General features: G+C 39.6%; 4 protein-coding genes across 6 annotated transcripts; 1 reads left to right on the top strand and 3 right to left on the bottom strand.

Moving 5' to 3' along the window:
- Positions 1-1,246: 1,246 nt before the first annotated feature.
- Positions 1,247-4,099, bottom strand: LOC144657432 (uncharacterized). Its single transcript, XM_078517777.1, has one exon. The coding sequence runs from the start codon at positions 2,430-2,432 to the stop codon at positions 1,518-1,520; it is 915 nt and encodes a 304-aa protein (XP_078373903.1). The 5' UTR covers positions 2,433-4,099; the 3' UTR covers positions 1,247-1,517.
- Positions 4,100-6,573: 2,474 nt separating this feature from the next.
- On the top strand, positions 6,574-9,483 carry LOC144657056 (uncharacterized). Its single transcript, XM_078517348.1, has one exon. The coding sequence runs from the start codon at positions 7,532-7,534 to the stop codon at positions 8,327-8,329; it is 798 nt and encodes a 265-aa protein (XP_078373474.1). The 5' UTR covers positions 6,574-7,531; the 3' UTR covers positions 8,330-9,483.
- A 3,233-nt stretch (positions 9,484-12,716) lies between these two features.
- On the bottom strand, positions 12,717-14,816 carry LOC144658647 (uncharacterized). Its single transcript, XM_078519108.1, has one exon. It carries the CDS (start codon positions 14,619-14,621, stop codon positions 13,617-13,619), a length of 1,005 nt encoding a protein of 334 aa, XP_078375234.1. The 5' UTR covers positions 14,622-14,816; the 3' UTR covers positions 12,717-13,616.
- A 2,683-nt stretch (positions 14,817-17,499) lies between these two features.
- On the bottom strand, positions 17,500-22,657 carry LOC144657053 (uncharacterized). Of its 3 annotated transcripts, none has more exons than XM_078517346.1 (2): positions 22,636-22,657; positions 17,500-19,403 (listed from the first exon to the last, which is right to left on the bottom strand). In XM_078517346.1, exon 2 carries the CDS (start codon positions 19,328-19,330, stop codon positions 18,179-18,181), a length of 1,152 nt encoding a protein of 383 aa, XP_078373472.1. In that variant the 5' UTR covers positions 19,331-19,403; positions 22,636-22,657; the 3' UTR covers positions 17,500-18,178. The 3 variants fall into 3 exon arrangements, with proteins under 3 accessions (XP_078373472.1, XP_078373471.1, XP_078373470.1); XM_078517345.1 differs by lacking the exon at positions 22,636-22,657 and adding an exon at positions 21,338-21,694; XM_078517344.1 differs by lacking the exon at positions 22,636-22,657 and adding an exon at positions 19,624-20,450.

The raw sequence follows: 22,657 nt of genomic DNA, 5'->3' as shown, positions 1-22,657 counted from the left end.
GTAATTTCAGTTTTATTTGATTCATTATTGACGGAAAACAATTTTATATTTTGACTTGGGAGTCTGCAAGTTGAAGGATAAATTTTCGTGTTTCATCTTTAACGATTAATATTAATAACTTGTACTTTTAATAAATTAATTAATGATGGTTACAGATGAAACACGAGATACTATTTAAGTGGCTTTCATTCATACTGCCCGTACAGCAGTTCTAGGCAAACATTTAGCTACACATGTGTAAATAACTAAAATACGGCCTCAAAAATACAAAGAAACGCAGGTAAGTTAACTTCCTATTATCATTTATAACATGTTTCTCATGTATTTTGCTTACATAAATTGATTGGACGTTGTTAAAGATGAACGCCAGTCGGTAATCTGGCCTACCCGGCCCGCATTTCACTTTGTCGGTTTCCCAGGCGGTTTCTGCTTTAGTTCATACATCCAAAATAATATTAAAGGCGCTTTTTTATTTAGGGGTGATTCTGTGAATTATTGGTGCGTTTAAATAACAAAGGCTCACAGAATTTGCCATTGTTAAAGCAGCGTGTAAAGGAGGTCAAAAGAAGATGAAAGATGAAGGTATTAAAACTGAATTTGACACCGATGCGAAAACCGTCACATGTTGCATTATAGGTCATACTTAACAATTTCAACAACTGTTATAATATTCACCGGTATTTTCATTTCTTCCAACAAGATAAAGAACACAGGCGATATCAGTTAATCCAGACAATTTCTCGTACATATTACAGTTTATAGATAAGATTCAAGCTACATTGGCACAATGAATGGCCAATTACAATTAATCTTTTGGACAAAGTGCTCGAAAGTGGGCATTTGATCGGTTCAATTTATTCCGAGAAAACCTCTAACAATAGCCATATTTCCTCATTGATTTTCCGTATGTTACTAAAAAGAAATAGTAAAAGTGATATCGTCTGCTTCTGCTTTCACAGAATAATGTTGAAGTAGCACGCATTTTTCGATTTTTGGATTTACTTACAGATTTGACCATAAACGTGGGGGGGTTGCCGAAAGGGGGAAAAAATTTTTTTGGGAAATTTGTGTGGTTTTTTTTGCCCCCCCTTAAGGCGGCGGTTTTTTGGAAAAAGGTTTTTTAAAAGGGGGGCGAAGGAATTTTTGTCAATGCCGTGCCGCAAGGAAAATTTTGTCAATGCCGTGCCGCAAAAAAAAAACGCCGCACCAAAGCCGCAAAGACCATTTGATACCCCTAAACGATTTGAATTTAAAACTCTATTTGGTGCAAAATTCAGCAAAATCTGCGAAGCCAGAGATGTATTTCTTTCGCAACACTCTGGCGTCATTCACTGTTCAAATATATCCGATGAACGACTTCCTCCCAGACACAAACGCAACATTAAAATTCTTGAATAATTGATTTTACAGCCGCGTTTACTCTAGTAACGGAATAACAGGAAGAACTAACTTTGAGTTATTTCACCCAGGATTAAATTATGCCTGTTTCTTTTTCCCGGAGGAAATTTTTCTTATAATCATTTCCAGTGTCTTGTGAACACGGTATTCTTTCGTGCAACGACTGCATCCGAATTTTCTAATTTGGAAACCTTTCGTTTCCGAACTTTCATGACAACTTGATAAAGTTTAGGGTCTCTAGGATTTAGGTGAGGGATTTTAGCGGGATCTGGCATTTTAAGAACCTTTTCGTAGACAGTGCCTCGAAACGTTCTTGCTTTCAAATTTGCACTGTCTTTGTTTGGCGGAGGATGTGGCCATTGTTGATTCTGATGCAGTCTTTTCCCGTGATATTTCTCTTGGTCTCTTTCATTTTCGTTTTCTTCTGCTAGCAAAAACGGGAAGCAACTCCCAGCAAATGCGTTTTTCCGCGGATGATTTAGTCGAGTTATCCATGCATCCTCCTCGAGTTCAGAATCACGAATAGGCGGCAACGGCACCCCAATAGAGGTCTTTTTGTTGTTCTTAGAAATAATTTTAAACGTTCTCTCCTTGCTCTTTGCAGTCAAGTCTAAAAGAATTTCTCTTTTCTTTTCACTTATTGACTCCCTTCGACCTTTCAACCACATTGGTGTTTGATCCAAAACAGCAGTGCTTCTTTGCTGTCTTTGCGGTTTTCTCTTAATCGTTTGTTTTTCGACTTCTTCTTCTTCCTGTGCTAAAGGAGGTAGAAATTTCGACAGAGATTTCCTTTGAATTTCAGTAAAGTCTCTCTGTCTTTTATCACATTCGTTGGCCACCCTCTTCTTTTCTCGAGAAATGACACCCAGGTTGATCTCTAATTCCTTCAGCAATCCTGCGTTGGTGTGACTCGCATGTTTCAAGCCGTACTTGTTGACTATTTTGATCTTGCTTCGTTTCGGAAGATTGCGGATTCTAATAAGCTCTTGATTGAGTCTCTCGTCCGCGTTCCGTCTTGCGCCTTCAAAATCCATGACTTTTAGGGTCTTTTAGTAATTAAACAAAACGTTGCCTAAAGCAACATGATTGTGATCCAGGATAATCCAAAGTATTTTAATCGCTGAAAACAACTGTGTGCACCTCTCCGACAATGTTTCCTCCATTTCCTCCGTTCCGTGCTTGTAGTACTTCGTTTCAAGTGTTGACACTCTTGTTTTGTTTCTATTCCAAACCCACGCTTTTCGCCTTCGAGTACAATAACGATGGGCTGCTAAATTGCAGACTATATTCAGAGAAACTGATTTGTCACGCAGAATGGTCATTAAATGTGCAACAATGTCCTCCTAGGCTGGCTTCTTCTACCCCCTTCTAACAGCGTTCACCTGCGAGCGCTGTTTTGTCGTCTCTGGTTCGAAACTCACATCAACAGTCCGTGACTCGACCGAATTTTTCCGTGTTGTTTCGTCCAAAACCTCTGTAACCTTTGAAGAGATGCACCGACAGTGCTCAACAATGCGTACAGACTCCCAGGCTAATGACTGGCGACCTTAAATACCGCTGGCGCAAATATCACAGTGAAATTAATCACGGTGTTGATATCGGGGTGACAAGTTGCCCACAAGGGTAACAAGCTTAGCATTTAGCACTTCACTGATGAGAGACGAGATGTTGTCGAGCGTCTTCATCGCAAGAAAAAAAACATTGACAATAAGTAAATGCCGAAAAGACATTCAAACACCGATTGTATGCCTTTTGTTCGATGGCTTACACAGCATTGTCTTTTATTGTCCTGTTATTGGATAGTTGCGCGGCAAAGTCTGCAAAGTGAATAGCTGCTTGCTCAGTTAATAATGGTGCGCATTTCTCATGCAAATATGGTGTAGTATATTACTACTTTGTATTTGTAAACACCGTGCGCTTATTTACTTCCCGTATAAAATACGTATGCAATTTCCTTTGTTTACGAGAAACTGAGATCGCATGACTCAATACCAGCTAACATGCGATCAGGCGTTCTTTCCTGACCGCAGGTTAAATACCAGCGGCCATACTTTGTTTGTTTTCATGTTAAAATCTGGTACATCAGGACAATATCGCTTTGTTGATTATCTTCTATAATCTCTACTCCTGTCTGTACAAAATGATCATCAGCGAAAGATTACTCGGCGCAGAGAGATTTCATTTAAATGATTTGACAAAGACCAAATTAATTTGGTAGAAGCCAGTTCGGTCGAAGCGGAAAATCAACAGTTTTGGTGAGTGAAAGAGTGATATAGCTTAGCGGAATAACTTAGATAGTCATCCAGGGTCTGGAAATCGAAACACTGAGTTATCCGAGCGTCTATATTTAAAGGAGCAATTACACAGTCATTTTTCTGATTAGTTATAAATTGAAGGAAACCTCAAATAACAGCTTTCTAACATGGAAAATCACCAAAGGAGTAATAACAACCCAAAAATAAACAAGGATGGTTTCAACTGACGAAGATAGACGAATTACGAACGACAAGCTTGAAAAAACTTGCCAATTTTTTCCGCACGTAACGTGACAATGAAGGAGCTAGGGCGAGCGAAAGCCTCTCTTACGAGCGATTCAGTCGCCACTTCCGGATTGATTTGTTTAATTTTCAAAAATTGCTTCTTTGCGGCTACTTGATATTGATGCAGTTTAAAAGGTTAAACAAAATCAACCAGTATACCAAATAAATAATTATTTACATTTTCGGTTGGAAGGCAAATATTAAATTGACGAAGCAGGTATCACGAAAGAAACCATATGGCATTTACCTGTGACTGACGTGAACAGACAGAAAAGAAAAAGGGTGAAATTAAAGGGAGGGACTGTTCATTATCAATGTGGATTAGTTTTGTGGTGAGTTTGTAATCTCTCCTTTCCTTAAAAACACAAATTTCCGGAATGAGATTTCGCGGTTTATCGCTTTGTTTAATCTGTGAAGCAAATCACGAAAGTGTCGCGACTTCTGAAATTGATGAAAATGACGTTATGGATTCATTATTTTTAGGACAGAGATGCAAATTACTGTATTTGTTATCATATTACCAGAAATCGTGTTACTGCGTCTGGTTAAATTGTGTCAAGATATCTCATTGGTCATTGGGTATTAATCTTCGTGGTGGTTTAAAGTACATTTGTGAAAGTGGAAAATACGACATACAGGTTAGCCGCAATTTACAGTTATCGAAATGTAAATTCCTCTAACTTATTGTCACACATTTCTTTTGAAGTTAGTTCGGAGAATTTAGCTGCACATCAAGATGACGCCGTAGTTTGTGACTTGCTTTATTCTACTGAGTCACCTCTTTGGTTAACAAAAGGCCAAGATTTTCACTGACATCCGATACTTACTTATAATATTGCCATACAATCCCATTTGTTTTGATATTGCAAAGAGGCTCTTAGATGTGTTGTACCAGATAACTGACAATTGGACTGGAATTTTAGCTATATAGCTAAAGGACATCCTTTATTGCCGACAGTTGTCAAACGGCCAATATTCATACTGACAACAAAAGAATGGCTCACCTTTAATTATGACTGACATATATATGCAGGCAGAAGCTTTTCAAAATTGATGCAGGGCATAAACCTCTCTACCTGTTAAGTCCGCGTAATGCTACGGAATTACGCGGACTAAAGCGGGCAGGTTAAATATATTGAATTACAAGGTTGAGTAACAGAGAAAAAAAGCTTCAGAGCGCCATTACTTTGCCCAAATATAGCAGAAATTTTCCTTGGGGCTCCAAAAGAAATAAACCGTGCATCGGGCATCAAACTACAGAAAAATCTCATAACTGGACGCTGACAGCAATTGTGCCTCTTGCTATCTATTTTACACCCAGCGTGCCATGATTTCAATTAATATATTTATTTTTAATTGTATGTATTTCGATTCGTTTAATCTTTTATTCTTGCAAATTTTAAGAATTATTTAAAAGTTTAAGCGGCCGATTATGATATATTTTTTTACTGTGACTATTTTTTTTATTGTTCCCAGTAATATAAGGGCTGGTACTTGAATAAAGATTCTTAGGCCCGGTTCAGACGCCGAACTTTTCATGAAGTTTCCGAACTCAATTGTGTCGCCGATTTGTGACCGAGGGCTCCCAAAATGACAAAAAAGTACGCCTCTTGACTTCAGACGCCGTACTTTCATTGGCCGTTCCGAAGCCGTTCCAAATACAGTTCCAATAAAACCAGTCAAAATACATTATAATAATTTATGAATTAGGATCGGCACATGAAAAGTACGGCGTCCGAATCAAAGCCGTTCCAAAGGCGTTCCACAGGCGAAACTCTCGGCCAAGCCAGGCGGGAAGAACGGGTGAGCCGTTCCAAATTGAAATAGTGTTCTAATTTGATTCAGACGCCGATCTTTTCATGTACTTAATTCAAGGAATTAAGTTCGGTTCATGAATAAGATCGGCGTCTGAACCGGGCCTTACTTACTTACACTACAATTTATAAGCATGAGCGCCCCCACCCCCATCTCTCTTTTTAAACGCCCAAGTGCGACTAAGGGCCTGTTTATATGGAAGAGAGCTGTCCCTGGTAGGAGGGTTACCCTCTCCCCCGAGTCATCTTTTAACGAGCGTTTATATGTAAAAGTTGTCCCTGTTGACCGAGCCAAAACTTGGCCCTCTCGGTTCAAAGACTGGCAAGAGTTGTTTTGAAACATCTATTATGGCTGCTTTTTCTAAAATCAGGAACGCTGAATCGTCGACCAAGACCATTTTTTGGACTAATTTACCACCGACTTCGATTTCATTTATTTGCAATTTTGTTTTTGCTGATTTTAGCGTTTGCGCATGCTCCGTATGTGTCAACTTGTCCCTGGTAGGCGAGGCAAAAATACCAAACTGTTTATATGGAAAAAGTTGGCTCGCTCCCCAGGGTCACCCCACCATCAAAGCGAGTGACCCTCCACCCAGGGTCACCCTGCCCCCCGAGCCAACTTTGCAATTTCTCATATAAACAGTTTGGCTCTTTATAAAGAAACGTATGAAAACTCTCTCGCCTGGGGTGGCTCGGTATGGAGGGTACCCTCCTACCAGGGACAACTCTCCTCCATATAAACAGGCCCTAAACGTGACAGAAACAGACAATGATTTTGTGAAGTCACCTCTCGAAACGGCTGAAAACGGGTCTATTTCTGTGTAATTTTAGCACGTCCTAGCTTGCCTTTTGTCAATAAACCTCAATAAAGTTCTAAAGTTCGTTCACCCTTCAGTCAAAGAGAAGGCTTGCCCACGCGAACCAAGCTTGCACCTCATTAAATCTTCTCACGTGCCACCAATTTCACGCATATGTGGTCTGCTATGCCTCGGGCAGTTAAAAGAAAGGTTTTAATGTTGGTAAAGATATACGGAATCCTAAAATCCTGCACAATGTTTGCGCCGTTGAGAATATTGTCGCTGATAAATCCTAATTAAATAAACAATTCATAATGGTGACAATGGAAGTGTTAATGAAAAATTCGCACTTAGTTATAAGCAAATAAAAACGTCGTGTCGAGATAATTTTTTCCTGACAAGTGAAACGTCTTGAAAACTACGGGAAACTTTTAAAACCCAATCATTTCAAGCTTTGTTCGCACTCTTCGCATTCCTAATGCGATGAAAGCGTTCTAAAGATCCATTAATGCGCTTTATTCTTTTCCATTGTAGTCTCCCGGGACCTGCTAAAATGCATATCGTTTTAGAAATTCAAATTATTCAATGACGGTATATGCAAAGCGAAGTCTTAAGCAAACAAATCACCCGGGATGTATTTTATTGGAGCTTTGTTCTTGATGGTGTGTTTATCAAACATTCGCGATCAGATCTGTCTTATCTGAGGAAACGTAAAATTTTTTAAAACGCCTTGAAGTAGTTTAATGTGGTTAAGATCAACAGTCTGCGGTACAGTGAACTTTTATGCTAAGAGCCTCTGGGCAAACGGATCCAGTTTCGCAACAACAAAACCGGACCTTGTCACATCACATCCGCTAATACGAAAAGGTATTCAAAGATTTCGTAGAGGTTCGCGGTCTTTTCTTGGGATTACTGATACGGGGCACGGAAAATATTGCCCATGATTTGAGGCATCTCTAGAAGTCGCGGCCATTGATTCAAGATGAGTGTGAGTTCGTCAAGATACCCGCTCATTAGAATCAGCAAGACTGGCGAAATGCGGCTAAAGAACAAGGTTGGAAACGCAATACTCAAGGAGAATGCCTACGAAGATCGGGCCCTCAACACGCGCTTAGACACTTTATCTAAACATCAATTCAGGCAGGATAAGTACATGACTTACAGACAGTTAGAATTTGCCACGAAACAAGTTTCGGCGTCCGAAGAAAGGCCGCGAACGCTCCCTGACCGTCGAGAAAGCAAACATGCTCAAGGTAGCGAGCAGTTACCGCCGATTGATGCAAGGAAAAGATCAATTGTAGCTACGAACTTGGAGACAAATCACGCAAACCTGGGTGGTGAAGTCGTAGGGCATAACAAAGCGGCGAAGGGGCGTTGGGAAAAGGCGATAACGCTTGTTCGATTAGCAGTTCAAAATAGACCATCAAACGAAGCCAGCGCCAACCCGGTGGCCGGCAGCAGGAAAAAACTTTCAGGCACTCAAGCACCTGAGTTAGAAGACTTAGCTCCGAATCAGTTACCGCCAATTCACGCTAACGAAGGAGCATTTCGAGAACCCGCTGCTTTGTCTAAGAGAAAGCCACCGCTTCGAAAACAGCCAAGTGTACCAGAAATGCTAAAACTTTCTCGAGAAAAAACGCAAAAATGTCTCGATGATCCAAGGTTTATGAAACTTGAGCAGTGTTTGAGTGAGACGAAGAGTATTCGAGAGCCTAAACAACAACGAAGAAATTCAAGAACAAAACGAGTTTCTCCGGACAGAATTCGCTATACGCGGTGAAATGAGTCCTTCGAGAAAGTCTTTTTGTGAAATTCAAACATTGCTTAAAATAATTAATTATTTAGATAGGTATATATCTGCATGAATTCGAAAAAACAGGTTAAACCTTCCGTAAAACAAAAGTTTCCTTATATATGAAAATGTATGTAAAATATCATTTGCAGTATGTGTATATATACAGATAGCTTTTCGTTCCCATAACTTATTTTGCCAAATATTTTAAGTCGTACGCGAAAAACATGTTAGCTCGTAATTTAGGCTGAAAAGATATTCAAAACCAACGGTTTGTCTTCTTAATGAAAATGTCTGAGTAATTTAATACATAGGAAAATATCAAGCCACATTGCAGTCATATAAAGCCTCAGTAGTCATATTGGGTTAACATAATTTTAATTCATTCTATTATAATCTATTATAATAAAACTTAAAGACATTAAAGAAACCATACTCCGAATGACGAGAAAAAATTAATTTTCCATTTTCCAAGACAAAAATAATGAAAAACGTAAACAAATGGCAAGCCTTGTAAATAATAGCTCATAAACCTTTGGTAAACTTAATCTCGTTTAAAGCAATAAAACTTAAAGGATAACGAGGAAAAGAGAGTCCAATTTTCACTATAATTAATTGGGCGCGTGTTTGGATACACGAGTGGCAAATAGCTAGCTAGTGACCCGTTAAGTAGGCCACTCGAATTTACACAGAATACGTGCACTCGGGCATGCATTTTGTCTGCTAGTCACGTCTGCAACCTTCAATCCATATTACTGTCCCCCAGAATATTTATTTTTCACTATGATTCCTCCAGTTAAAGTACACTGAGTGTAGGGTGTTCCTACTGCCTTGGGTGTTGTTATTTTCGACTTTCTATCCTTACTGAAATAGAGTTAGGGAGGAAAGAACATTTGCGGGCTGTGACTTAAGGCTGTTGTCTGGCGTAGAAGCGCCTTCAATCGACTTTACTCTGCTTGAATAAACTGATCGTGACTTATTTGACGTCATCACGTCACAGTTTTAGTACGGTGGTCCGTAGACTTGCCTTTAGAAAGTCAAGGTGGTCAGAGACGGACCAATCACATGCCTCGAAGCACTTTGCAGCACTCTCTCAGGAAACCAGCATTTTCAAGTGCATCCTATTCATTGTTTTACAAGGAAGAAAGCGTTCACTTTACTTTAAAGTCGGAGACTTTGGTGGCACGTACTTCTCTTTACACTCAAGAGAATAAAGACGTCTTTTTGCACCCGCTAAAAACCTAAAAAAACCCTGAGTGACTGTATCCTCTGGACAAAGGTCCCTTTTCCAGGATACAACACTGTGCTGAATGACAGCATTGAAGTTACCCTTTCTTATTTAATAACCCCTAAAAACGAAAATACGAACACCCTCCAAAAACCTCAGCTACGCGCTTGGACCTTTGGTTTAGAATTCTGCCCCATAAGAATCATAAGATAACAGCAGGAGCCGTCATAATGGGCTCCATTTCAAAAGTTTGTAATAAAGTGTATCTTTATTATTTTAGTGTCGTACACACCTGCCCAATATATATAAACAAGAGGAAAAAATTATATGTAATAATTGTACAGTCCCGGGTACAGTGTACATAGTACTTTGATTAGTCAATAATTCAAGCGTTAATTTCCCCACAGATATATGTGCCGTGAGATCACCTTTTCTGTCCTATAAGTAACATTCCGTCATAAATGAGCAACAATATTCTGTTAGCTTCTGTTCAGAAAGCGCTGTTCCCGACCTTCAGTATGATAAAAGTTCGTAAATTCTTAATAATGCTATGAAAACATTCCTTAATCTCCAAGACAGCTGACATCACATCGAATATAACAAACAAACGTTTTCAGCACTTCTTCTTCATCTTCTTTGATAAGTTGCAGTTATCTCTCGTGAACCTTTCCACTGATTTATCTGTTCCTGATTAGATAACATGGATAACCGTCCACACTTATCAGTTCATCCTGTGAAACCCGGCCGGGTAACACGAGTACGTATCTACTTGTCAAGTGATCTCTTCGGCAGTGGTCTGTCAAGAGATAATCTACCATCACTGTAATTCCATTGCTGTCGTTTCACAAACGCTACCATTTGCGGCGGAGCATCAGGGCAGAGTCTGTCGTTCGCTGAGTTCATGGGTATAGGCTTCACAGCCCATCTAGGCCGCGGAGTTATGCTGTTTGCGGCCTTTCTACCACAGCCGAAAGATATGTCTGAATGTTCGCGAAGGTCCCTGTTGTACGAGGCGGTTTTTGCGCGAATTTGTACAGTCTTCAGCTTCTCTTGATTGAGATTAAACGGCCTTACACGATGCAGGAACCCCATTCGAGTGTGATTCTTCCTCAGATCGGGTAAAAACGTTTCGATGAGCTTCTCTCTGTTTTGCTCGTTCATCAAGGTCATGTCGATCTCAGAGCGGCATGATTTAGTTTGTCGCGAGTCTGGCGAACCCGAATTCCTCGATGAATTCCAGACCGAACGAGTTTTACGAGTTCTAAACGGTTCTGAATGCGCTCTAGATCTGTTCTGTCTTCGGGTTGGAGATAGCGAGACTTCGGAGCGTCCGTCGGCCAAGTTCATGCTTGAAAGCGTCGTGTTGACGGTTTTCACGGTGCGAGACTTTTATACTCGCGTTTGTGTTTAACTCAGTTAATATAAACTCCAATAATTAATAATCCACCATATTAAAAACCATCCATGTCAAAAGTAGCAGAACTTTGTCACTTTAGAGTGCAAAAACCGTAAAAATGCAAACGAGTTGAAAAGTAATTCGTCCACAACTTGTAAATCCACTGACAAGCTTGAAAATTCAGATAGACAAAGAAGCTCTTATGCCTGAATAAATTATTAACTATTTCTGGTTGACAACGTTTATTGTTTATGGCTGAATATAATCTGTTTGTTGTCAATTCACACGCGGCCGGTCAGTCAATGAACATCAAGAGGCAAGGATAATCAATTTGTTGCTAGGATACTGACTGCGCTAGTCAGAGGTGGACTGGATGCCAGTTACAAATCAGAGTTTCGTCTTTATTTTAATAGGCCATCGTAGCTATAAAGCAAACAGCGGTGATAACAAGACAAAACAATGCATTTATACTAAACTTAACGTTTCGTATGTTCGTATGTAAGCAACATACATTTTCAAAAGTAACCGTTACAATATTTTTGAAAACTAAAAAGTAAGTTAAAACTGTATTAAAATTTACATTCTGTAACACCTTTGATCAAGCAGTGCCTCTATAAAAGGCAACACGTCAAAAAGCCTTAATTTAAATCTGCTGACTATACATTGATTCCCATTTTAATGGAGCGTTTTTCACTTGAGTGCCAAAAGTAAATCGCTTTTGCTTTGGTTTTGCATTAGTACGCCCGATGATTGATCAGTGCCGTAGCAAGAGTAAAATAAGTGGGGGGGGGGGGGTACGCGAGCGCCGGAGGCGCGAGCTGCTAGAGGGGTCTGGGGGCATGCCCTCCCAGAAAATTTTGAAATCTAGAGGCTTGGAAATGCTATTTCCAGCGCTCTCCAAAAGCTATTTGTGATTTGCGCTTATTGCGAATTTGAGACATTTTTTCACATTGTTGTCACGATTTCTGGTTTGTTTTAGTTTTTGGCTGTTTAATATTGTTGTGCATCACCCTACATACGTTAAAAAATGAAAAGAAGTACAAATGTTTATTGTTTTAAACCTCTCGGGAGATAAAATTGTATTTTCAACATTTTATACAGGTCTGTTTTTACTTTTTGGGAAAAAAAACTGGGGGGGGGCACGGGCCCCCCCCCCGGCCCCGCCCCTTGCTACGGCACTGTTGATACGAAACAAAATAGTGCCCCTTTCTTTCTCAACCCATCAGAATTAAACCCATCAAAAACCCAATCGTGACTCGGATCAATTGATAAAAATGCAAAGATTGTTTGTGTCTTTTATCATTCACCAGAGTAGTTACTTTGGTTTTGGTTTTACAACACTCTTTTGAAAACCGCTTTATCAAGGAAAACCAAGTCTAGCGTCCTTGAAATACGTGTCCATAAATTTGATGCTGCTTTGCTATTTTGAAATCGAAATTTATCACTTCGAACCGGGTACTTCTGATTACTCATATACTATTTATTAGAATTTAAAGAAGAGTACTGAGCCGATCGTTTCTTTTCTATTCGTGACATCTCCTCATCAGTGAGTGTTGGAGCTCGCGCTCCAATCCGTTCGTGTGCACTTTAATACGCCAAGCCGAGAAAACTCGCGTGAGCATCGCTGTCCAAGATATAGAACCTAAATTCTACTTATCAGATGTGCAAAGAAGACAGAACAAAGTCATGCTATCTATTTATCCATTATTCGAAGTTCAAGATTTTCTTTCTATCAAAACAACGTCAAAATGATATAACATAAGGTAAAAAAATATTTGTTAACGGAAGATTTGGGAAGGTTGGGATAGATTGCTGCCATTAAGCTGGAAAAATAAAGCTTTTTATCCTAGAGTTTCAATATTCGCTGATTAGCATCGGAATAAAACTATTGAAATTCAAGCTTTATAAAAGCGAAATGCTAAAATACAGGAAAGAGATTCCATATTCAACTGTCATAGCTTGATGCAGTAGATGCATGCCGGAAATATTAAAAGGAACCTCAAAACTATAGAACCTCGCGTGAACAGCACACACAAAAAATCTTAATTGATCACTCCCCTTATGGGACTTAACAAAACCAGTGTTACCAAATCTAAAACACTATGAACATAGAACAGCTGGCAGGAGCCAAACCAGTTGGATATTTACAAGCGTTGCCGAGAACAACACCAGCTAGTGGAGAATCGGTTGGCAACCGGCACCCTTGGGACCATGAAAAAGTGTCCGCTTATGGGAGGTTAAAAATGTAGTGTTTGTCTGTGGCTGAGACCTCGGCACAAAGTGTGCTTACGGGAGGTGTCCGTTCATGCAGTAGAAGCGCTCTTGAAGGCCAGCATCTGATGCTGTGGGGTGGCGCCAAAAAGGCGGTACCAAGACAAACCCATGTTACATCGACAAGTTTGCAGACATCTTGAACAGTAGACATTGAAAGACGTACACGCTTACTAGGGCGTTTTCGCCATTTCTAGAGTTTGCATGCACTGTTTTACAAAACCGTTACTGATGAGTAACATTTGGATGATGTTTCGTGGTAGAGCTGAGAGTCTATACATACGCAGCAAATCAGAGAAAATAAGTGGAAGATTGTGATCCAATTAAATAATCCGTCGAAACTTGTCGCCCATTGATAAAACGTTGGCAGCAATAGCACTCTAAAAACGAAAAGCTATTTGATCAGAAATTCCATGACGAAAGTATAGTGGACTTAGAGTATTGAGGGAATTACGCTTTACATTTTGAGGTGGCCTTAGCTTCGTCTCTTTGTCTACAGCAGCCTCGCTTCTCAAGTTGACTGATTTATGCTCAATCTGCAGGAAATCCGAAAAACCTTTCATTATCTTATCAAACTCCTTCCACATCCACCGTTCGTGTGCGGACTGGGTTTGTATTTTCTTGGCGTCTGTATCCTGAAAACTAGTTGCACTGCCCTTTCTTCGGTTCAAAAGAGAAGTCTTTTCGATAACAGATTTAGCTGATGGGCTCTTTGCTGCTGAATTCCACTCCGAATCCGATTTAGTTTCCGAAACAGAAGCGGGGATCTTCATCTCAAATTCCTTCTCGTCTGCCGTTCCAGCGTTTTCTGAATGATTTTCCAGTGAGCTAGCTTTACCATTGCCCGTGCTCATCGAGGGAGTTACTTGCCTAATTTCTCCCGCCAAATCACATGCGCGTTTTCCTGTCACTGAAGACGCGCGCGACAAACTTAACGTAGTAATGCTGTTTCTAAAACCTTGCTGGCTTTGTCTTGTCAATCGGCTTTCAGTGCCAAGATCTTTGGTTTTAGCCTCCCTATTCGTCGAAACATTGCTGACAAGTTTTCCATTTGATTTCGTATCAGAATACATCTTTGTATCGTTTTCATTTAGTCTATGACGGCTAACTTTACTTCTACTTTCAGCTTGCTTCGTAATAGCAGCTTTTGCACGCTCAAGTTCTGCCGATCTCAAACGCCTTCCCTGTTCAATTCGATCAATTGTTTGATCTAAATCACATTTTAGAAAAGAGTTTCTGTACCTTGCGAAATGAGCTTCGCGACGAATTGTTTTAAATTCGCTGCGATGAAGTTGCCTTGCCTCTCGGCGGTGACGATCTGTGCTGAAATCGTCCCCAATGAGAAAGTTGTCGTCTTCGGAGTAAACGTCGCGAGAGGCAGCCATAGTTGTCAGCTATTAATTACCGATCTTACAAAATTAATCCTTTTTCAGAGTAGAATCGCAGCTTGTTACTCTCAAAACGAGCAAATTTTCAGATTATAGTTCTCAAAAACATAAACTGGCTTGAAAGAAGAAAATTAATTCTGAGGTGTACAGTTTAAATCCATTTGAACTCTACTACCCACTTCGTAAGTTCTTTTACATGTAAAATCCCTACGTGCTTAACGCTTATTTTTTTTGTGCTTTATAGTAACCTATAGAAAAACTACAAACACTTTTACTTGCGGTTTCTATCGAATGAATAAAATATTATTTTTGGTAACCATAGTCTTCCTATTCAGTAAAATTATAAAAAAAAACAATAACCGAGATTTCATATAGCTATGCATGTGATCATAATAAGAATGGTTCAGTCTTTATCTAGAACTATTCAAAGTTTCTTTTAATACCTGATTTTCGATTCACAATCGAAACCACGATTTCATAGTGGACGAACCTTTTTCTTTTTCTGGGTTCATCAATATTTAAGTTCTAAATACTACACAAGCGCGATGAAATCAAAGCCATAATATTTTAAAGTGTGATCCATTGTTTTTTAACGACCCTTTGTGATCATTTCTTTTTGTATCAGTGAGAATCGCATAAACTGAATTAAGAGTGCATGATAGCTCAGTGTTCAGCAGCAACGCAAGCACAGAGGTCCTTACAAACATACTCAGTGAAACACAACTGAGCGCAAGCACAGGGTGCGGTGTTTGAACAAATTCTTGTGTTTGCGCTTATTATAAACAATTTATCGTTCAGGATCTCAGTCATCGTACTAGAAAAACATCTGGTTTTTGCTTCTTTTAAGCTTCAGTACAAAAAGAGCCTTTCTATTGAACATCTCCCTCAAGAACTCATGAGAGGCTCTAGCTTTATTGTGTAGTCTCACACTGAATTGCGATGAAAACTACTGAAGCCCTGGATGATTCCCGCAGGCAAATTGGTTGTTTTCCTATCTCTCATAAACTTCCCTTCGTTATAAGTGATAGAAAAAGTACAGAGGTCTTCAGAAAAGAGAAGTTACTGCCCGCGCCGCCTGTTTTTTTTTTAAACATTTTTTTGGTAATCGATTTCCGATGTCAATCAATTAATTGTTATCGATTATTAATATTGTCGTCGACTGCTATTTAGACCTTATCATTCCTTTTTGGTACGTTTCGGCGGCTTACCGTACCCAAGAATTCGCAAGTAGCCAATCAAAAGTGCGATCTACTGCGATTTCATACGATATCAAGTCACTAACCTAACCTTACGCCACGATATCTAATCATGGTCACTTTCAACTAAAGTAGTGTTAATAAAGATGTATTTTTCAACATCATGACACGAGCTTGGGACAAAGAATAATGCTGAGTTCCCGACGGGAATCGAACCCAATGGCCTCCATAAAAGTTTCACAAATAAACAGATACCGGTTGGGCGCTCTAACCAGTCAGAAGAAGAAGCCATTAATGACCTTTTTTGCTATAAGGAGGAGCCAGGGATACTTGGAAGGCAAAGTTATTTGCTGAAAAACAGTGGCCCCGGCCAGGGCCGGGTCTCAAACCCAAACTTATTTATCCGGAGCGATAAGCGGCGCAAACGTCTCTCCTCCCCCCTCCCCTCCCTCCCTCCCGCCATGTTTTAGGCGAGGGGGGCGGCTTCAAATACACAGGCTACAGTAACAGTGGCTTGCTTGGCATACATTTTTTCAAAAGAATTCATATTCCCTTGGTTTATTTCTGAAAAACAAAAAAAAAAAAAAAAAAAAAAAAACAAAAAAAAAAGAAAATGGGGGGAAGGGAGGGCCCCAACAACCCCCAACCCTGCTCCTCAAAACCTCGTAACCTTTCGTTCCCAGCGAGAGAGAGAAAGACCCTGGGAACTAACGTAGGTTGCGTTTCTTTTGCCCCACACCAAGAACAACCGAGAGGGGAGGACAGGGTGCTATTGTCTCTATTGCCACAATGCCAGAACTTTCTTTTAAAAACAACCATTTCAAGTCAAGCTATAGAGGTTTAAGCATGTTGCCATCTTCGTTTAATTTAGACTTTTAACTTTCAAAGTAACCGATACAATCACCGCATTGACTTGTATAGTAAAGCCCGCTGTTGAAAAAGATAAGCTTCAGTAATTTTGTTGATTAAATAAGGCAACCTACGTAGTTTGCTTTGTTCATTATTTTTTGTCGGTAAATTGAAGGCGGAAAGGGCTGTTTACTCTTGCGATTAAGCAAAAGGGTGAACCTTTTGTTTTAAAAATTATTTGCATATAAAAACAGGAAACCAAATAGGGTAAATAAAACCTAAAACTTTGGACTCGTGAGAAAATTGGACTACACTAACATACAGACACCGAAAACGCATTAAAAAGAGCAAAGATTTGGTATCAATAGTAACTGAACGCCATTATCCCACGGCACTTAAGAGGGTAAGAAAGCATCCACTTGAAAATGACTGCATATCAAAGGACAATTGTGTTTTACCGACTGCAAAATCATTGTTTATTCCGCATAAATATACGGAGTAACAAGAAAAAGTCATTCTTAAAAAGCGACCAAGGAAAAAAGTGGCGCGTTTGATCGATGCACTAACACCAAAAACGACTGAAAACTAATAGCTTCTGCAGTGAAAGTTGTATTACCTCAGTTTAAAGTTATGTTGATTAAAAAACTGAACGCCTTGCCGCGTATTTACCTCGAGGACTCTCAAGCAAACATTTGCATCTTCTAATTACCAGGATCTTTTTGGACCGCTTCCTAATAAATGCTGTGGAGTTTATTGATTCTGTTTTGGCGTTTCTAGTTCAGAAGCCAAAATAAAGAGAATATCGCGTTGTAACATGAGAATACAATAAATTATTCATTTCATAATAAGATTCCATTTATTTCTTTTTTATCACAATCATATATAGCGTACGTTTTCAAAAGTGATATTCAGTATTGTAGGTAGAAATGAATGGTAGGCCACGTTTTCTCAAAAATACAATCAACTTCTGGTATAATTAAGAGTTAAATTTTTTTATCAAGTATTCGGCGTCTTGGCATCATAGTTTATACTACACCTCATGGATAAATTAAGGCTTGGGAATATTTAAATATCGTAATATCATCCATAAATCCTTGAAAAGAAATACAGTAACTGGAATACTTCACCGAAAGACGTTCTAAGATATTTAAAAACCGACAAAGCTCAAAACAACTCTTGGGAAATGTTTAAATAAAATTGCAGCTGCACACATATTGTTTACATCATCTTATATAAATAGATATGTATCACCGAATATTCAAAATTCCAAATATGAAATTTAAAATATCAAAATTTAGTTTGACAATTTACAATCACGTACAATGATATATACAAGCTTTCCTCAGAAAATAAAATACGCTAATATTTCAAAAATCTCCAGGATCAAATATGTACGTTTTTACAGCTGAATGATTTTCTGGGCAAAAAAAAATCAAGCTGATATTATGCCAACTCGAGGACGCTATATTCATAATTTATGCAGTGAAAATAACATCATCTAAACGTTAGCTAATGTACGTATTTTTCCAAGAATCCTGATAGAATGTGCTTTTTAGACTTTCCCTCTTTCCGAGGGTTTTCACCCTTGTCTACGGATGAGCGTCTTTCCTTGTCTTTTGTGGAGCTTGCTTCCCTGGGCTGCGTAAACCGGGTTGCATAGGTTGTTGAATCTCTCCATGTCTCTGGTAATGGGGGTCTATTACTGCTTGAAATTGGCGGGCGACTGAGCGAATAACTCTTAGGATATCGCTGCTCCTCGCGAGGGGAAATAGTATACGATTCATTTTCGCCAAAGGTCACAGTCTTTCTTCTTGTAGGGTCTTTGCGAATTTTTTGTTGTCTGCGATATCGCGCGGATTCGCCACCCAGGGACTGCTTGCTGTCCACCGCAACCGGGTTTTCCAATTTTACACTGTATTCGTGTCGACTGCCGGTAAATGAATGACTTTTTGTCAACATAGCGTGATTAGAGGGTTCTACTCGCCGGGCAGAAATGAACTCTTTGTCAGTTCTTTGATCGCGATAATACGGTGTAGCTTCGGTAACATAATAATCGTTTTGCTCAGGGTTTCCACAGCTGTAATTATTATAACTTGCGGCTTGATAATGCCTGCTTGGGTATCTAGAATCATAACCGCTATCGTGGCTGTATGTAGAGTCTTCAGATACGCCAGAATCTGTTGACGTGCTCGAGATAGAATAGCGCCAACCTGGAACGTTTTTAAACTCGTAACTCACTCCTTCGTCCAAGGTTTGAGCGAAGGAACATTTCTGTTTGAAACTCTCCGAGAGCATCGCTTGCGAAAGAAGCGCTCGGACTTGGTCGTTACCGGCAACATCAACCGCCTTTTGTCCGCAGCCATTTCTTGCATTCACATCAGCACAAGCTGAATTCACCAGCAAGCTAGCAATGTCTAAATGCCCTTGCTCAGAGGCGAGATGAAGCGCAGTGCGTCCATTGGAGTCCACAAGACTCAAATCCGCTCCGCGCTCGAGAAGAAAGTTCGCCAGTCCTAAATTTCCATCCACACATGCTTGTTGTAGAGCTGTGAGGCCATATTTATTCGGTTGATTCACTCGTATTCCTTGCCCATATTTCAATATAAATTTCACTTTCGTTGTGTCTCCCTCTAGCACGGCTTGGTGAAACACTGCGCTCATAGTGAAGAAGAAAGCATTAAAGCTTTCCACGAGTGTTCATTAAGGTGTTCAACCATTCATTCAAGCCGCGATCCTGTTGAAAGAGAGAAGATATTGACGATGCATCGATTAGCCATGAGATAATTTAACTTTCTAAACCTGAATTATTTCGTAACATGCCTCGGTTTGTATTCCTTTCAAAATAGAACAAAGGGGTTTATAAAACTCCGGAAAAAAGAAGCAATTAGCGCTGGACACCGAATTCTAGAAGGACAAAAAGTTTACGATGGCGAAACATAACGTAACCGGCTTACCTGACGACGAGAAATACAATCGTAAAATTGGCTAATTTGTCTCGGATTTCCTACAACTTTTGACGGGAGGCGTCCTATTATATTGATGTATTCAACTGCGACCTTTTCCACGACAATTACTGAAGCAGATCGCTAAAACCCACAGGAGTGATTTAAATTTACATGCAGTGGCCGGAATACATTGTGCGGTCGAGATGCATCCAAAAGGCCACGTAGTAATTCGCTCTGTGATTGGTCAAGCTTAAATACCCCGCGTTTGTTTGTGTAATGCTATATTGTCCTTACTTGAAAACGGCGGGTGGCGAGTTTTCATCAACACCTCGGACAAGCCTAAAAGGATCATAACAACATAACAACTTTTCGAGCGATTTTGTTTTAAAAAAAATTCTCCTGGGAATCCAGAACACTTGCGCAACAGACAAAAACACTGCTTGTAATTTTTTTTTTCTTTTATTTATTTTTTTTTCCGTAAAACTACGTCAAGGACGTCAAGGGCTATTTGTAATGTTATTACAATTCCTGAATTGTTGAGCGCTCGCACGGCGCAGTAACCGCAGTTTATTTTTATTATTTTTTTCCCTTTTGTTTCATCATTGGGTCAAACCGAAAGAGCTTTAGCTTGTTTCATACCCTTTTTACAGCTATCCGAAGAGCAATTTTGGTAAAACTAATTATAGCTTAAAATGTTCGAGTTTACATAATTTTCAATTTCATTGTGAGTGGATTGGATTGCTGCCATTTCTAGAGAAACAGCTTGCTAATAAGATGCATGTTGAAAATCAACCATCTACGGGCGTTCTTTTCAGAAAATAAATAATAATAAATCAAAGTATTGTATTCTTCCGCCCATCCGAGATGAAAAAACAAAAAGTCTAAAAATGAAAAACTGGTTGACAACTCATAACAACAGTTTGAAAGTGCTAAAAGCTCTGAACGGTTGTTCAAATATTGTTTCACCTTTCACATTTAATTCTCAAACAATATTTCTGGTGACCGCAATCGGTTCAAACAAGAACTAAACAGTATTTGTCTTAACCTAATTTGCCATTATGCACTTATGCAAATCTACTTACAGCAAACCGGAAATGACGCGTTGTAGAAGGAGCGCGGAGACTGAAGGAAGTCATTTTGGGAATGAAAGGAAGCCGTTGATATCTTAACTACTTCCTGTTCGGGAAAGGAGGAGAAAGAGACGCCTGTGTTTTCTTTGTTTTGCTTTTTAAGGCTAGGTTGAAAGCAAACTCTAGGCGTCCGTGATTTCTACCCCGTTTTAAATCAACCTCAAAACTATCCCTCCGGTAGTCGGTAAAAAGGTCGACTCTTTTCCAGCCAAATTAAGTCATCACCTTTTTACTCAGTGCGTGCAGACGTTAATAATATTTCCTCCCTAGCGTTTTCCTTCTCCGACTTGGATCAGAGTGACCGGCTGCGCAAAGATCAAAAGAGTGTAGGAAGCGGGTGTGGAATTGTCTGGTCCCCGCTTGTGTTTAAGTTCTTTGTTTTTTGTTTTTCGGCGACACACTTACCTGAACAGTTCTCTACACGAAGAAAGGAAATTTTCGTGTCTGCTCATCAGTAAAACACTTGAAAGGCACAACTGTGCCTTCAAAAGTAAATTAAACTTTCAGCTGTTCAGAAACAGCCGCATAAGTTTCGTTTCAGGAAAGTAATTAGCTCTTTTCGGTTGAATCACAATAGCAGTTTTGGTACGTACCTTGAAAAACAAGGTGGTCTCCGCGCCTTGTAATGTTTAAACGATTGATCCTGGTATCTCTACGATTGGCTTGGCTAAAACTACTTAACTGGATGAACGTAACCAAAACTGTTGATCTTTTTTTAAAAACAAGGATCGTCGAAAACAGGGATCGTTTTCGTACAAAAATCTCTCTCAGTAGTAGAAGGGCAGCTATGTCGCAAAAGAACCCCTTTCAGTTCATCGATTTGATCATTTAACAGGTATTTGTTTGGAGCGACATCTTACTAAGAAGTCGTGTTGTTCTCATGAGAACAAATAATCAGTCTCCTCCACACACGTGTAACAATTAGAACGCACAATCGCCGAACCACGCACGTTTATTGAGCGTATTTAGTGCATCTAAGGAGTAATTGTTCTAGAACAACAAGGAAATCCGATGTCTGCGATAACAGGTTATAGACACACGTGTCAAACACAGAAGCGACTATCGCTTGCCGGCGCACGTGCCTTATGTAAAAGAAAATGTGCTGCAACAATGGAAAAAAAAACAGGTTTCTTGTAGCAGAGGTAATGCAAGAAAAAAGCGCAACTCTCGAGTGTTGTTTTCGTAAAAAAAAACAAGTGTTTCTTTTTTCACAAGCTCAGCGCGTGTCGCAAAACTGGTCGGCCAAGAGAGCGACAAAAGGTTAATCTCTAGGCGGCGTGGGAATCGTGTTCCCGGATCCCTAGAATAGGCGCGCCGAAGTTTACGTGAGCTTAAGTTAAAAAAAATTCCTGCTGTGACTTAAAACATCAATTGGCACCCGAACTAGATCACCAAGATTGAGCGACCAAAATATCGAAAAAAAATATTGTACTGGATCTACAATTTTAAATTTTTTTCAATGTTGAGAAATGTTGACCAACAATATTAGACCTCTATATAAATAAGAAACCGAAAAATTGAAAAGTAACTGATTAGATCTCTTCGTTCCTTGCTGAATTGTATTTTGCTCAGTAAAGGTCTAATCTGTTTGTTATTCTCCGAACTGAATAAACCTGCTGCGGCGAGAAGGCGTGGAAGAAGTCGGTATGTTTTTGCAAGAGGAAAGAGGGCCTGATCGCAGAGGGTCATCCTTAGCATAAAACTGATAATGTCTTCTCCTTTTCTTCTCCGTTTACCGTCGAAAGCACATGCGTTCCCTAATTTTGGGTCGGTCGGTTGGATCGACAAAATAATATCACAACTTGTTTTTTGGAAAACTCCAAAATTTGGGTCGGTCGGACGACGGCAAACAGAGAAAAAAAGGGACGGCCTAAACAATTTGAATACTTACTTAGTTGTACGCAGAATTTGTG

Source organism: Oculina patagonica, chromosome 6, assembly GCF_052425735.1.
Source record: "Oculina patagonica isolate OP01 chromosome 6, crgOcupat, whole genome shotgun sequence".
Classification (NCBI taxonomy): domain Eukaryota; kingdom Metazoa; phylum Cnidaria; class Anthozoa; order Scleractinia; family Oculinidae; genus Oculina; species Oculina patagonica.
The sequence above is the reverse complement of the archived record's forward strand: the minus strand, read 5'-3'. Positions and strand labels throughout refer to the sequence as shown.

Bases quoted from the DNA above. Each gene is read 5' to 3' on its own strand.
- LOC144657432 (XM_078517777.1), bottom strand. From the start codon at position 2,432: ATGGATTTTGAAGGCGCAAGACGGAACGCGGACGAGAGACTCAATCAA.
- LOC144657056 (XM_078517348.1), top strand. From the start codon at position 7,532: ATGAGTGTGAGTTCGTCAAGATACCCGCTCATTAGAATCAGCAAGACT.
- LOC144658647 (XM_078519108.1), bottom strand. From the start codon at position 14,621: ATGGCTGCCTCTCGCGACGTTTACTCCGAAGACGACAACTTTCTCATT.
- LOC144657053 (XM_078517346.1), bottom strand. From the start codon at position 19,330: ATGAGCGCAGTGTTTCACCAAGCCGTGCTAGAGGGAGACACAACGAAA.